The following is a 17,536-nucleotide window of genomic DNA, read 5'->3' as shown; positions in this document are numbered from 1 at the left end:
CCATGGACTGTAGCCTACCAGGCTCTGAAGAGCCTCTTAGTCCATGGAATTTTCCAGGCAAGAGGACTGGAGTGGGTTGCCATTTCCTTCTCCAGGGGATCTTCCCAACCCAGGGATCAAACCCAGGTCTCCCGCACTGCGGGCAGACGCTTTACTGTCTGAGCCACCAGGGAAGCCTTTTCCAGAAGATAGAAGTGATGCAAAGTCCTGCCACTAGATTAGATCCTGTCACTAGATTAGATCCTGTCTGATCTAATTGAGATCAGAATGGTAAAGTGCAAATCATAGGAACTTGGAAAGAAGCAGCAATGTCTAATAATTAGATTGGTTGGGAGGTCAAAGCCAGGCCAAGAAGTGAGTATGTTGTTTTAGAAAGGCCAGACTTGTAAGGGCAGAAAAAGGAAATTTTAATGCACTCTCAAAAGTATCATTCTATATACACTATTAAGCTTGTGGAAAACATCTCCAAACACAGAGCTCTCAGACAGATTCTGAGTTTTCAAAGACATGTACAAAAGGTATAAAAAACAACCTTGAATCAAGACAAATTTCTGAGAATAGTCTGAGAAGTGTAAGCCTCTGATAAACGGACAGGTTTAGGACAAAATAGGTCAAAGGGGTTTATTGCAAGTACAGAGCTGAAAAGAAGTGTCAGACCCCTAGTCAAGGGCCAGTGTCCTTGCATTGAAAGAACAATAGACTTCTTTAGAATGATCTTTGAAGGCCAGAAGAATGTTAATAATTGCCAAGACTGAGTAATGAACATATAGAGATTAACTGGTTTGGTCTCTCTACTTTTGTGGTATTTGATAATTCCCGTGATTTTTTTAAAACTTCTTGTTCAGTCATTCAGATATGTCCAACCCTGCAAACCCATGGACTGCGGCACTCCAGGCTTCCCTGTCCTTCACTATCTCCCAGAATTCTCTCAGATTCATGTCTGTTGAGTCAATGATGCCATCCAGCCATCTCACCCTCTGTTGCCCCCTTATCCTCATGCCCTTTCTTTTCTAGCATCAGGGTCTTTTCCAGTCAGCTCTTCACATTAGGTGACCAAAGGATTGGAGCTTCAGCTTCAGCATCAGTCCTTCCAATGAATATTCAGAGTTGATTTCCTTTAAGTTGAGTGGTTTGATCTTGCAGTTCAAGAGACTCTCAAGAGTCTTCTCCAGCACCACAGTTCGAAAGCATTAATTTTTCAGTGCTCAGTCTTCTTTATGGTCCACCTCTCACATCTGTACATGACTAGTGGAAAAATCATAGCTTTGACTAGACAGACCTTTGTCGGCAAAGTGATGTCTCTGCTTTTTAATATGCTGTCTAGGTTTGTCATAGCTTTTATTCCAAGGAGCAAGCATCTCCTAATTTCATGGCTGCAGACACCATGATTTTGGAGTCCAAGAAAATAAAGCCTGTCACTGTTTCCTTTTTCTCCCATTTGTTTGCCATGAATTGATGGGACCAGATGCCATGATCTTAGTTTTTTGAATGTTGAGTTTTAAGATAGAATTTTCACTCTCTTCTTTCACCTTCGTCAAGAGGCTCTTTAGTTCCTCTTCATTTTCTGCCATTATGTCAGCTGCATATCTGAGGTTATTGGTATTTTTCCCAGGATTCTCGATTCCATCTTGTGCTTCATCCAGCCTGGCATTTTGCATGATGTACTCTGCATATATGTTAAATAAGCAGGGTGACAATATATAGTCTTGATGTACTCTTTTCCCAATTTTGAACCAGTCTGTTTTTCCTGTCCAGTTCCAACTATTGCTACTTGACCCACATAAAGGTGTCTCAGGAAGCAGGTAAGGTGGTCTGGTATTCATCTCTTTAAGAATTTTCCAGTTTGTTGTGATACACACAGTCAAAGGCTTTAGCGTAATCAATGAAGCAAAAGTAGATGTTTTCCTGGAATTCTTTTGGTTTTTCTATGATCCGACAGATGTTGGAAACTTGACCTCTGGTTCTGCTGCCTTTTCTAAATTCAGCTTGTACATCTGGAAGTTCTCGGTTCACGTACTATTGAAGCCTAGCTTGAAGAATTTTGAGTATTACCTTGATAGCATATGAAATGAGAGCAAATATATGGTAGTTTGGACATTCTTTGGCATTGCCTTTCTTTGGGATTGGAATGAAAAGTAACCTTTTCCAGTCCTGTGGCCACTGCTGAGGTTTCCAGATTTGTTGGCATATTGAATGCAACACTTTGACAGCATCATCTTTTAGGATTTGAAGTAACTCAGCTGGAATTTCATTACCTCTATCAGCTTTATTCATAATAGTGCTTCCTAAGGCCCACTGGACTTCACACTCCAGCATGTTTGGCTCTAAGTTAACCACACCATTGTGGTTATCTGAGTCATTAAGACCTTTTTTGTACAGTTCTTTTGTGTATTCTTGCCACCTCTTCTTAATATCTTATGCTTCTGTTAGGTCCTTACCATTTCTGTCCTTTATTGTGCCTATCTTTGCATGATATGTTCCCTTGCTATCTCTGATTTTCTTGAAGAGATCTCTAGGTTTTCTCATTCTATTGTTTTCCTCTTTCTTTGCACTTAAGGCTTTCTTCTCTCTCCTTGCTATTCTCTGGAACTCTGCATTCAGATGGATATATCTTTCTTTTTCTCCTTTGCCTTTTTCTTCTCTATCATCAGCTATTTGTAAGGCTTCCTCACACAACCATTTCCCTTACTGCATCTCTTCTTCTTGGGGATGGTTTTGATCACTGCCTCCTGTATAGTGTTACGAATCTCCGTCCATAGTTCTTCAGGCACTCTGTCTATCAGATCTAATCCCTTGAATCTATTTGTCACTTCAACTGTGTAATTGTAAGGGAATTGATTTAGGTCATACCTGAATGACCTAGTGGTTTTCCATACTTTCTTCAATTTAAGCCTGAATTTTGCAATAAAGAGCTCATGATCTGAGCCACGGTCAGCTCCAGGTCCTGGTTTTTGTTTTGTATTTCCTGGCTGTGCTGGTTCCCAGTTGTGGTATGTGGGATCTAGTTCCTCGACCAGGGATCAAACCTGGGACTCCTGCATTGGGAGCCCAGAGTCCTAGCCCCTGGACCACAGGGAAGTCCCCTTTGGGTCCAGTTTTTGCTGACTGTATAGCACTTCTCCATCTTCGGCTGCAAAGAATATAATCAATCTGATTTTGGTATTGAACATTGGTGATGTCCTTATGTAGAGTTATCTCTTGTGTTGTTGGAAGAGGATGTTTGCTATGATCAGTGCGTTCTCTTGGCAGAACTCTGTTAGCCTTTGCTTTGCTTCATTTTGTACTCCTGTTACTCTAGGTATCTCTTGACTTCCTACTTTTGCATTCCTATCCCCTATGATGAAAAGGACATTTCTTTTTTTTTTTTTTTGGTTTTACCTCTAGAAAGGTCTTGTAGGTCTTCATAGAATCATTTAACTTCAGTTTCTTTGGCATTAGTGGTTGGGGCACTGTAATGTTGAATGGTTTGCCTTGGAAACAAACCAAGATCATTCTGTTGTTTTTGAGGTTGCACCCAAGTACTGTATTTCATACTCTTTTGTTGACTGTGAGGGCCACTCCATATCTTCTAAGGGATTCTTGCTCACAGCAGTAGATAATGGTCATCAGAACTAAATGTGCCCATTCCCATCATTTTAGTTCACTGATTCCTAAAATGTCAATGTTCACTCTTGCCATCTCCTGTTTGACCATATCCAATTTACCTTAATTCATGGACCTCACATTCCAGGTTCCTATGCAATATTGTTCTTTACAGCATCTGACTTCACTTTCACCTCCAGACACATCCACAACTGGGTGTTGTTTCCACTTTGGCTCAGCCTTATCATTCTTTCTGGAGCTATTTCCCCGCTCTTCCTCAGTAGCATATTGGAAGACCAGGGCAAGGAGTATTTCAGTGTAATATCTTTTTGCCTTTTCATGCTGTTCATGGGGTTCTCATGGCAAGAATGCTGAAGTGGTTTGCCATTCTCTCTCCAGTGAACCACATTTTGTCAGAACTCTCCACCATGACCTGTCCAGAGAAGGCAATGGCAACCCACTCCAGTACTCTTGCCTGGAAACTCCCATGGATGAAGGAGCTTGGTAGGCTGCAGTCCATGGGGTTGCGAAGAGTTAGACATGACTGAGCGACTTCACTTTCACTTTTCACTGTCATGCATTGGAAAAGGAAATGGCAACCCACTCCAGCATTCTTGCCTGGAGAATCCCAAGAACGGAGGAGCCTGGTAGGCTGCCGTCTACAGGGTCGCACAGAGTCGGACACGACTGAAGCGACTGAGCAGTAGCAGCAGTAAATTCTTCATTGTTGTGTTACCCGAGGAGAAACCATGCATGTATCAGCTTTGAAGGATGTTCATTGTCTGTTGATGTGCCGTTTGTGTCTCAGAAAAGCTGGATCAGGTGGAAGGAACTGGGTTGTTGGTATTTTTAACAGGCCCACATTGATGACAGAAGCTCTTGGGAATAAAGGGCACAGACCTTCTGAGCTGCTCTGTTTCACAATTCTGTGTTGAGGGTCGTCCAGAAGAGGCCCCTGAGGCCACCCTGGGTTCAGCTGCCTCAGTAGCATCTGGAGCAACTCGCTTGTTTCATGTTCTTCCATATAGGTTTGCTGTCTTCTTGTGTTTATCTATTTGAGTAAAAGTAACAAACAGCAGGATTATGGGGCGGGGCAGGATTATGCATATACACCATGAAAGACTAAGAAGGTTACTATTCTCAGACTCCTTTACTTCTTCGTCCTGTCCGCCCTGACTTCTCAGTGTTGGGGTGCCCTCAAGACACTCTTCTCTATTTGTATTTATTCCCTTGATGTCCTCATGCAGATTCATTACCCCAAATAACACGTGCATGCTGATAACTCTCAAGCTGTCTCCAGCCCAGACCTGACACCCAGCCCTCAGGTTTACATATCAACTCATGACATATCTCCGTAGCTTTCAGGTAGATGTCTCAGAACTCAGCATGTCTAAAACTTTACTTGCTGCTGTCTCACACCTGCTCCCCCCAGAATCTTCCCTGAATAAGCTGATGATAAGTTCCTCAGTCCCCACCCCCTGACTTCTCTCTTTTGTACCCTACATCCAGCCCATCAGGAAATCCTACTGTCTTGACCTTCATGTGCAGATTCCAAAGTACTTTTCCAAAGTACCCCTGCTACCATCATCCTGATTTGAGCCACCCTCATGTCTTACCTAGACTCCTGTTCTATTTCTGAGTTGCTACCTTAATGGTCTCCTCAGTATAAATTAAATCATGATACTTCTGTGTTCAAAAATCTTCAGTGGCTCATCTCACTCAGTAAAAGCCAACACCATTATGATGGCTTTAGGGTCCTCATGATCTGCCTTTCTCTTACCTCTATGTCTTTATCCCTGGCATAACTGCCTCTTCCCACTCCAGTCTCCTGAGGTTCCTCAAGAAATCCCAGGCACATCCTTTGCACTAGCTGATTCCAGTTGCCCAGGCGCATTTCTGCAGACCTTCACAAGCCATCTCCCACACATCCTCCACGTCTTAGCTCACATGTCACCTTCTCAAGAGTTAAGGTCCACCCATTCCGACCATTCTGCTTTAGAGTACCACCGTCACTCCTGAACCTCCTTACCCTTACCTTCTTTTTGTTTGTGTAGTATTTACTCCTTTCCAACATGCTGTATAATTTGCTCACTTTATTTACTGTTTGCCTCCATGGGGAAAGTGGTCCTTTGTTTTGTTCACTGATGTATTCCATGAGCCTACAACAGGATCTGCCTCAGTAAAGTACTGTATAAAAAGAAAAACAGAAACCATCAGAGAGATGGAAGGATCATCAGTGTCAGCACAGCCAAGGGGCCCAACAAGATAGGCGCTGAAGACTCTCCACTGAGTGGTGTGATCTGGGTGGGGGGTGGAGGTGCTTCTCTTTTGCCAGGGTACTCATTGAAGGGGTCTGCACTATGTGCCTCTCAGGAAAGCGGTGGGCTGAGGAAGGCTTAATTTCTATTTCTGAAAGGGCAGAAGTTCAGTCCTCTAGCACCTTAGGGGGCCTGTCACCAGCCAGCTGGGGCGGCCTGTCTTCAGCAATGTGCTCTGAAGCTGCCTCTGCAAAGCCAACCCCATCCTGCAAACACAGATCTCAACAAAGAGTACCCGACTGCAGGGGCAGAGAGCCTTGTATCTCCTTGTAACACTCTGGAACAGAACACTGTACAAATTCATGAATGAAAATGCCAATTTTTAAATTATTTAAACAGCTACCTAAGAAGTTTATTTGTTAGGCTCATTAGTCCTTTTAATCAGAAGTCAGTCTTTCTCTTTCCTGTCACAGTAGCTTTTGATGAGAGAACATTAAAATCATTTGCGGTTATAAGACCACTGGGATTTAGTCTATCCTAATCTTTAAGAAAGCTGTTGGCAGGAGAACATAGGCAAAACACTCTCCGACATAAATCACAGCAGGATCCTCTATGACCCACCTCCCAGAATATTGGAAATAAAAGCCAAAATAAACAAATGGGACCTAATTAAACTTAAAAGCTTCTGCACAGCAAAGAAAAGTACAAGCAAGGTGAAAAGACAGCCTTCGGAATGGGAGAAAATAATAGCAAATGAAGCAACTGATAAACAACTAATTTCAAAAATATACAAGCAACTCATGCAGCTCAATTCCAGAAAAATAAACGATCCAATCAAAAAATGGGCCAAAGAACTAAATAGACATTTCTCCAAAGAAGACATACAGATGGCTAACAAACACATGAAAAGATCTTCAACATCACACATTATCAGAGAAATGCAAATCAAGACCACAATGAGGTACCATTTCACACCAGTCAGAATGGCTGCAATCCAAAAGTCTACAAGCAATACATGCTAGAGAGGGTGTGAAGAAAAGGGAATCCTCTTACACTGTTGGTGGGAATGCAAACTAGTACAGCCACTATGGAGAACAGTGTGGAGATTCCTTAAAAAACTGGAAATAGAACTGCCTTATGACCCAGCAATCCCACTGCTGGGCATACACACCAAGGAAACTAGAATTGAAAGAGACACATGTACCCCAATGTTCATTGCAGCACTGTTTATAATAGCCAGGACATGGAAGCAACCTAGATGTCCATCAGCAGATGAATGGATAAGAAAGCTGTGGTGCATATACACAATGGAGTATTACTCAGCCATCAAAAAGAATACATTTGAATCGGTTCTAGTGAAGTGGATGAAACTGGAGCCGATTATACAGAGTGAAGTAAGCCAGAAAGAAAAACACCAATACAGTATACTAACACATATATATGGAATTTAGAAAGATGGTAACGATAACCCTGTATGCGAGACAGCAAAAGAGACACAGATGTACAGAACGGACTTTTTGACTCTGTGGGAGAGGGAGAGGGCGGGATGATATGGGAGAATGGCATTGAAACATGTATAATATCATATAAGAAACGAATCGCCAGTCTAGGTTCGATGCAGGATACAGGATGCTTGGGGCTGGTGCACTGGGATAACCCAGAGGGATGATATGGGGAGGGAGGTGGGAGGGGGGTTCAGGAGTGGGAACTTATGTACACCCGTGGCGGACTCATGTTGATGTATGGCAAAACCAATACAGTATTGTAAAGTAATAAAAATAAATAGAAAAAAAAAAAGCTGTTGGCTTGAATTTAGTTGTTTTATTTTATTTATAAAATATGTATTTACTTTGAATACATATTATTACATATAAGTTTATTCTCTGTTTACATCTTCCTTATGAAAAGCTGATTGTTACTTTGATAATTAACTTTTCTCATGATTTTAGGCTTGATCAGTAAATTTTTGCTGATTTGATTAAATAGCATGCTTGTTACTGGTTATAATTATGATAGAATTATTTTTACTATTTGGGATAAGCCATGATACGTCATTCTGATAAAGGCCTCTCCTCTGGGAGTGCCTTGTGGAGATAGTATTGTCTACTGGTTGGGTCGGAAAGCTCATTCTCATACTTTGTTTCCTTTGAACCAGGACTGGTTGTGATGACTCAGCAGAGGGGAGCTTGGAGTGGGTATTTGGGGGATTGTGTCCCTGACTGACCTGAGGTGTGGATGACAGCATGCTGATTCTGGGGGCTGGGATAATAACTCAGTACTTTGCTTTCTTACAGTTGTTTCCTCTCTTTGCTCCTGGTGGCTGCTGTGGTTTGGAAGATCAAACAAAGTTGTTGGGCTTCCAGACGTAGAGAGGTAAGCCTCAGTGAATAGAGATTAATGAATCCCTAAAGGAGATTTTTCCTTCATATTTCCTTTAGGCATGTCAGTTTTAGCTGTGTAGTGATAGAGAGTAATACATGGTCAGTAGACTTCAATTAGTACTATGTAAACTATGTTAATTCTGCACCATATGGTTTTAACTTTCTTAAAAGAAAGTTTTAGGATTGTATTGACTCAGTTTTACCCATTCTCCCAGACCCTGATTCCTTAACTCAGGCTGGAGACCTGAAGGCTTAGTAAAGCACAGCTTTTACAGGACCCTTTCATGAGAATGAGAATAAAATCAGCCATTTAAGCATCTCAAAAATTTCTCATTATTCAAGGAAAGATAAATGTGTGTCTGATTAAATATTTGCTTGAGTTTTATTTTTTAGTGTTGGTTTATTTCCACAGCTGCATTTCAGAAGTAATATTAATAAGTCAAACAAATATTTATAATTGGCAAGTCAAATAAATAAACTTGATTAAAAATTACAACACAAAAGCTGTTTATTGAAACTTTCACATGTGTTGTTATTACTCTGCCTTTTAGTCATCATGTCTGTTGCATTGTTGCTAAATAGAAGTGCACTGATATCTCCATTTTGTGCTCTTTGATCTTCTATATCTACTCATGCTTTTTTCTGTAAAACACTGATCTATAGAAAGATTTAGAGAACAGAAATGTCTAGACTCAAAATACCCAAGCACTCAGCACTGTTCATGACATGAACGGTGGGGCCATGACACCTATTCTGACCCCTGTAAACGTGATTTTTTTCCATAGAAGTAATGTTGCATCCTCTTTTTGACCATTTTAAAAATTCAGTGGATAACATTTTCAGAGGTTTTTTTTTAATAGCTCTATTACTAAGACATTTTAAAATCTCAATGAATTATGCAATATTCTGAAAAAAATAAGTTATCCAAATGTGTAATAAAGAAGTAAGAAACCACATAAACTAGTACCAGGGAAGGAATCCAAAAATTATTTTGAGAGAGTCAGATTATTACTCTCTCCACAAAGGCTATTAGACACAGGCAGTTTTAATTTGAGATGAGCTTATGGAGATAATAATAGTCTATTCCTCGGGTGTTTATGAGATTTAATTATTTCCAAAAAAATAAATGTTTCCAGGGTAAAGGAAAAGATGGGAAACTGAAAAGAATCCTGATTCATTTTATGCATAAAAACCTTGAAACCAAAATTTGAGAAAGGTAACACCAAAAAGTAAAGACCAGTTGCATAATAACTATAATGTGCAGCTGTCTAGTTTACTGTGTAGTAAAGGGATCATTTCATACCAGAGAACCTACTAGGATATGTTATATCTGTGGGTGTTAAAAAAAAAAAACACACCTAAATTTTCAGTAGTGGCCAAGTAGTCATTTAATCATTTATTAATATCAGCACTCATCCTAGTTTAAAAACAAAACTCTTAGTAAACTCAAAAATAATACCTCCTCAACACTTTGAGAAATAACCAGATGACCAACATCACTCCTGATGAAGAAATACTCAAGGTTGTACCCGATAAAATCCAGGTAAGTTAGTCATATTAAGAACTGACAGAAAAAAGAAAAAAAAAAAAACAACCCTGACATTTGAGCATTTCTAAGTTGTAGGCACTGTTCTAAGAGGTTTTATATTAAGTAATTTAATCCTTACAGCAACCTATAAAATAGTTACTGATACTACTCCTGTTTCACAAATGAAGGAACCGAGGCTCAGAGAGGCAAAATAACTTACCCATCATCACATAGTTACTTAAAGACACCAAACTATGTTTTAAACTTAAGACTTCTGTCTTCAAAGGCCATATTTCTTCTAAACATTATGTAGTCCCAGTAGTCACTTAGTTTTGTTCTGGATGTTCTAGACTCTGCACTAAGAGAAAGATAAATAAGTTTTGTTCCTTTTGGAAAGAGGACGAAATTATTGTTTTCAGATAAGATTATTGAAACATCATAGAAACATGTATAAAAATAAAGTTTGTAAAAATAATTGAATAATGTAGAAGACAGACAATCAACTGGAAAATAATCACAACGTACATGAAAGAAAATGAGGTAAACACTTAGTAGAAAACAGGTTTCAAAAAAAAAAATGCTAATTACACAGACGATCAACCAGTAAACTAAGCTTTTACCTTTGTGATTTAAAATTTCTCTGTTACTGTGAACCTATCCATTCAGAATATATTTCATCTTTTCTAAAATATCATTCATGATTTATCCCTCTCAGAACTGTAGAATTATTTGATATTATTTATAATAACAAAAATAATAGCATCTAATACTGCTTAAGTCATTGCTACATACCAGGCTCTGGTTTAACGGGCCTTTACTCACATTATCTCCTGCACTTGTCATAAAGGAACTAGACTGGGAACTGGAAGCAGGGTAGGCACTCTGTCTCACTGTGACTCCACACTTAGCACAGAATCTGGAGGAGAATTATTGTTATATGTATTTGTTGAGTAAATGGACAAATAGCTTTGTGAGATGTAGACATATGATTATTGATATTTAACAAAATGTTTAATGTTAAAAATGCCCTTCTAAAACAGAACATTCTGTTTCTAAAACAGAAATGCCATTCTAAAACATAGCTCTATCCAGCCCAAGATTCTGTCTCTAAAATAGTTTCAAGGAAGCAGTCAAGTAGGGCCTCATTGTCTTCCACAACATGACCTCAGAGCTTCAGTGACATGCCCAAATCTCTGATATTCCTAATGATATATAATTGACTACACACCATAAGCTAGGCACTGTGCTAGTTAAAGCATCTCATTTAATCCTACTGATAATTTTATGGGATTAAAACCCCATTTTAGAGAGGAAGGAACTGAGGCCCAGAAACTTTAAATAATTTTTTAACATCACACAGCTGGAAAGAGTTGGAGCAGGTATTCATATCCAAGCCTGCCTGAATCCAGAGCCCTTACTTGTCCCTCTGCTCTGCAAAACTTCATGTGTTTTATGTGTTTAGTTTATACCACCTCTCTGAATAAAGTGCTCTTTCAGTTCCTAGATACTGTGTAACAAAGGATAGTTTTTGTTGCTCTGTAAGTATTTGGTCCAAGTTTCAGCAGGAAAAAAGAAAGCCTGGCTTTAGTAATAAAAATATGAGGAATTAGGATAATTTATGTTCTTCACAAGCAGGCATCACAGCATTATACCCATCAGTACATTAATATATATCTCTAACAGATAAGGAATTTTTCTTTACTATAACAACAATATTGTCATCATAGTCAACAAAATTAAAAAGGTAATACTTGGTCCATGTCCAGTTTTCCCCAGCTATCTCAGAAATATCATTTTGGAATTGATTTGTTCGAATCAGGGAAGATGAGCTATTTTTAATATGCAGTATTCTCTATGAAATCCCCTCAGTACTCTTTGCATTAATGGTTGCTGTGTTACTCATCAGCAACTTCTTCGAGAGATGCAGCAGATGGCCAGTCGTCCCTTTGCTTCTGTAAATGTCGCCTTGGAAACAGATGAAGAGCCTCCTGATCTCATTGGGGGGAGTATAAAGGTGAGATTGTATTTCAAAAGTCCCTGTAACTTAACTTATCAAACCTCATGCTTCTCAGTCTGAGGAGCCAGAGAGGGAAAGAGCCTCATTCTGTTGCCTCTTACTTCGTCTTCGCTGTTTCTTCTTAGCAATAAGTCAGCACACTGAAACTGTCAGGTATTCTCTTGCTTTCATTTTCCAGTATTTGTTTCATGTTGTTAAGCAGTCTTATATTCAGGGAATTTTAAAATTTAAATAACTTGTCTGGTATTCTCTTTTAAGTTTTATGTGGCATAATACTTGAAAATTTGAAAGTAACTGAATTGAACCATTGTCCTTTATAAGTATTCAGGGGATTTTTTTAAAGGGGGAAAAGTCATAATTGACTATGAATTCTGTGGAAAATAAAGAATTCTAACACCTCCACCATTATGAAGAAAATAATAAGACTTTCACTTTTAACAAAATGATGAAATAGTTCAGATACCCTTAGGAAACAATTACATGTCTATGGAGATATATACACAGACACATATATGTATGTATATGTGTGTGTGTGTGCGCATGTATGTCCTAACATACTTACTGAAGCATTACTGACCTTACAGGAAGTATGTGAGATTTGCAGGGATTGTTTTCCTCCTCCAGAAAAGAATAAACCTTGAACCCAGACCACAGCCATGCATGGTCTAAAGTGGTTCTAGATTGGTAAGATACCATGTCTCTCAGCTGCAGTAGATGTGGATCCTGACTGAGGAAAAACAGACCCAATTCAGCTGTGTAGGAGTCCCACAGGTTAAGACCCCAGAATCAGAGGTCACCAAGGACGAAAGAGAAAAGCCATGAGTAAGAATCAGCAGAAACAACAGAATTGACATCTAATGAATATGATAAAGCTCTGTATGAAATGTTTAAAGAACTGAAAGGTAGAATCATAAAGATGAGGAAGCCATGAGTCAAGAATGGCCTAGCAGACCTGAGAAAGAACCAAATAGAACAGTTAGAGAAATGGAAAATACAGTAGTTGAAATTTTTGAAAGACTCAGATTACATGTTAAACAGCACATCAGACACAAGTGAGGAAAGAGCTTTTGAACTGGAAGATGACTCTGAAGAAATTACACAGACTGTAGAACAAGGAGACGAGAAGATGGAAAAATATGACAGATAATAAGAATGTGGAGAATAGAATGAGAAGACCTAACATATATGTTATTACAGTCCCAGAACAAATGAATGGAGGAGAGGCAGGTTTCAAAGAGCTGAGAATTTTCCAGAACTGATGGGAGACATAATTATTCAGACTCTAACAAAATGTATTGTAAGCAAGAGTAAGGAAAGAAAGCAGAGGAGAGGTAGGAGAGAAAGAAAACTACAGTTGGATTTATCATAGTGAAACTGTGGAACTCCAAAGACAAAGAGAACATCTTAAAATTAGCCAGGACAGAAAAAGATCAGTACAATGTGGAGAAGTTGGAGCCCTCGTGTACTGTTAGTGAGAATGAAAATGATGCAGCTACTGTGGGAAACAGCGTTTCTCTTCCTCAAAAAAGCAGAAATAGAATTATGTATTATCTAGCAATCCCATTTCTCAGTATATACCCTGAAGAATTGATAGCAGGGTCTTGACAATGTATTTGTACACCATGTGCATAGCCACTTTATTCATAGTAGCTAAAAGTTGGAACCAACCCAAGTGTTCATTGACATATGAATGGATAAACAGAATATGGTATATACATACAATGGAGGTTCACTCGGCCTTAAAAAGGAAAGAAACTCTGACCCATGCTACATATATGAACATAGGTGAACCTTGAGGACATTATGCTAAGTGAAAGAAGCCAGTCACAAAAAGACACACACTGTATGATTTCACTTATGTGAGGTACCTTGAGTAGTCAAATTCCTAGAAAATAGAATAATGGTTGCCAAGGTCTGGGGAGAGGAAGGAAGGGGGACTTGCAATTTGATGGGTATAAAATTTTAGTTTTCCAAGATGGAGTTTGGGAAATAGATGGTGGTGCTGGTTGCACCATATAACACTACTAAAATGTATACCTAACTAATGGTTTAAGATAGAGACTTTCCTGGTGGTCCAGTGGCTAAGACTCCATGTTCCCAATACAGTGGGCCTAGGTTCCATCCCTTGTCAGGGAACTATAGTAGTCCCTCATGCTGCAACTAAGAATGTGCTTGGTGCAACTAAGAGTTCAGTTGGCACAACTAAAAGATCCCACGTGTTGCAACAAAGACCAAAGATCTTGCTTGCTACAGCTAAGACCTGATGCAGCCAAACAAAGTGCTTTAAAAAAACATGGGTAAGATAACGCTTTTTATGTTATGTGTATTTTCAGTTCAGTTCAGTTGCACAGTCATGTCCGAGTCTTTGCGACCCCATGGACTGCAGCACACCAGGCTTCCCTGTCCATCACCAGCTCCCGGAACTTGCCCAAACTCATGTCCATTGAGTCAGTGGTGCCATCCAACCATTTCATCCTCTGTCGATCCCTTCTCCTCCTGCCTTCAATTTTTCCCAGCATCAGGGTCTTTTCCAATGAGTCAATTCTTCACATCAAGTGGCCAAATTATTGGAGCTTCAGCTTCAGCATCAGTCCTTCCAATGAATATTCAGGACTGGTTTCCTTTAGGATTGACTGGTTTGATCTCCTTTCAGTCCAAACGTCTAGAAAAACATCTATTTCTGTTTTATTGACTACACCAAAGCCTTCGACTGTGTGGATCACAACAAACTGTGGAAAGTACTTAAAAAGATGGGAACACCAGACCACCTGACCTGCCTCCTAAGAAATATGTATGCAGGTCAAGAAGCAACAGTTAGAACGGACATGGAACAACAGACTGGTTCCAAATCAGGAAAGGAGTACATCCTCTATATTGTCACCCTGCTTATTTAATTTATATGCAGAGTACATCATGCAAAATGCTGGGCTGGCTGGATGAAGCACAAGCTGGAATCAAGATTGCTGGGAGAAATATCAATAAACTCAGATATGCAGATGACACCACTCCTAATGGTAGAAAGTGAAGAACTAAAGAGCCTCTTGATGAAAGTGAAAGAGGAAAGTGAAAAAGTTGGGTTAAAACTCAGCATTCAGAAAACTAAGATCATGGCATCTGGTCCCATGACTTCATGGCAAATAGATGGGGAAACGATGGAAACAGTGAGAGGCTTGATTTTTGGGGCTCCAAAATCACTGCAGATGGTGATTGCAGCCATGAAATTAAAAGACACTTGCTCCTTGGAAGAAAAGCTATGACCAGCCTAGACAGCATGTTAAAAAGCAGAGACATTACATTGCCAACAAAGGCCCATCTAGTCAAAGCTATGGTTTTTCCAGTAGTCATGTGTGGATGTGAGAGTTGGACTATAAAGAAAGCTGAGCACTGAAGAATTGATGCTTTTGAACTGTGGTGTTAGAGAAGACTCTTGAAAGTCCCTTGGACTGCAAGGATATCCAGCCAGTCAATCCTAAAGGAAATCAGTTCTGAATATTCATTGGAAAGACTGATGGTGAAGCTGAAGCTCCAATACTTTGACCATGTGATGCAAAGAACTGACTCATTTGAAAAGACCCTGATGCTGGGAAGGGTTGAAGGCAGGAGGAGAAGGGGATGACAGAGGATGGGATGGTTGGATGACATCACTGACTCAGTGGACATGAGTTTGAGTAAGCTTTGGCAGTTGGTGATGAAACCTGGTGTTTGCAGTCCATGGGGTTGCAAAGAGTCGGACACAACTGAGCAACTGAACTGAACTCTGCATACAAGTTAAATAAGCAGGGTGACAGTATAGAGCCTTGACATACACCTTTCCTGATTTGGAACCAATCTGTTGTTCCATGTCCAGTTCTAATTGTTGCTTCTTGACCTGCATACAGATTTCTCAGGAGGCAGGTAAGGTGGTCTGGTATTCCCATCTCTTAAGGAGTTTTCCACAGTTTGTTGTGATCCACACAGTCAAAGGCTTTGGCGTATTCAATGAAGCAAAAGTAGATGTTTTTCTGGAGATCTGTTGCTTTTTTGATGATCCAAAGGATATTGGCAATTTGACCTCTAATTCCTCTGCCGTTTCTAAACCCAGCTTGAACATCTGGAAGTTTACAGTTCATGTACCACTGAAGCCTGGCTTGAAGAATTTTGAGCATTACTTTGCTAGCATGTGAGATAAGTGCAATCTCACTCATCTTATGCCTTGGAGGCCAGACAGAATGAAAACCGCAATCACAGAAAACTAATCTAACTGATCACATGGACCACAGCCTTGTCTAACTTAATGAAACTATGAGCCATGCCATGTACAGACCCCCAAGACAGACAGATCATGGTGGAGAGTTCTGACAAAATGTGGTCCACTGGTGAAGGGAATGGCAAACCACTTCAGTATTCTTGCCTTGAGAACCCCATGAACAGTATGAAAAGGCAAAAAGGTATGACACTGAAAGATGAACTCCCAGGTTGATAAGTGCCCAATATGCTACTGGGAAAGAGTGGAGAAATAACTCCAGAAAGAATGAAAAGACGGAGCCAAAGTGAGACACCCTCTTCCAACAATATGAGAAGAGTCTACACCTGGACATCATCTGATAGCCAACACTGAAAGCAGATTGATTATATTCTTTGCAGCCAAAGATGGAGAAGCTCTATTCAGTCAGCAAAACAAGACCGGGAGCCAACTGTGGCTCAGATCATGAAGTCCTTATTGCAAAATTCAGACTTAAATTGAAGAAAGTAGGGAAAACCACTAGACCATCCAGGCATGACCTAAATCAAATCCCTTATGACTATACAGTAGAAGTGACGAACAGATTCAAGGAATTAGATCTGATAGACAGAGTGCCTGAAGAACTATGGAAGGAGGTTTGTGACATTGTACAGGAGGCAGTGATCAAGACCACCCCCAAGAAAAAGAAATGCAAAAAGGCAAAATGGTTGTCTGAGGCAGCCTTAAAAATAGCTGAGAAAAGAGAAGCTAAAGGCAAAGGAGAAAAAGAAAGATATACCCATTTGAATGCAGAGTTCCAAAGAATAGCAAGGAGAGATAAGAAAGCCTTCCTCAGTGATCAGTGCAAAATAGAGGAAAGCAATAGAATGGGAAAGACTAGAGATCTTGTCAAGAAAATTAGAGGTACCAAGGGAACATTTCATACAAAGATGGGCATGATAAAGGACAGAAATGGTATGGACATAACAGAAGCAGAAGATATTAAGAAGTGGCAAAAATACACAGAAAAATTATACAAAAAAGATCTTCATGACCCAGATAATCACGATGGTGTGATCACTCACCTAGAGCCAGACATCCTGGAATGTGAAGTCAAGTGGGCCTTAGGAAGCATCACTATGAACAAAGCTAGTGGAGGTGATGGAATTCCAGTTGAGCTATTTTAAAATTCTAAAAGATGATGCTGTGAAAGTGCTGCACTCAATATGCCAGCAAATTTGGAAAACTCAGCAGTGGCCACAGGACTGGAAAAAGGTCAATTTTCATTCCAATCCTAAAGAAAGGCAATGCCAAAGAATGTTCAAACTACCACATAATTGTACTCATCTCACACGCTAGCAAAGTAGTGTGTATTTTACCACATTAAAAAATAACTAGGGGGAAAAAGTTTACTACAAAGGGATGACAGAGTGACAGCTGACTTCTCAGACGCTATAAGTATTGAAAGAGAAGAACTGCCAACCTCAAAAAGTGTACCCAGTACCTACCTTTCAAGAACAAGGATAAAATAAAGATGTCTTCAGACTGCGGGGAATACTGAGTACTTGC

At 39.8% G+C, this 17,536-nt stretch overlaps 1 protein-coding gene across 1 annotated transcript in view; it reads left to right on the top strand.

Moving 5' to 3' along the window:
- The window catches only part of ATRN (attractin), a 184,712-nt gene that overhangs the window by 157,612 nt on the left and 9,564 nt on the right, over window positions 1-17,536 (top strand). The window contains exons 26-27 of the mRNA XM_052650648.1: window positions 8,135-8,213; window positions 11,656-11,763. Coding sequence (XP_052506608.1) covers window positions 8,135-8,213; window positions 11,656-11,763 — 187 coding nt within the window. The remainder of the gene's footprint in view (window positions 1-8,134; window positions 8,214-11,655; window positions 11,764-17,536) is intronic.

This window comes from Budorcas taxicolor, chromosome 13, assembly GCF_023091745.1.
Source record: "Budorcas taxicolor isolate Tak-1 chromosome 13, Takin1.1, whole genome shotgun sequence".
NCBI lineage: Eukaryota > Metazoa > Chordata > Mammalia > Artiodactyla > Bovidae > Budorcas > Budorcas taxicolor.
The sequence above is the reverse complement of the archived record's forward strand: the minus strand, read 5'-3'. Positions and strand labels throughout refer to the sequence as shown.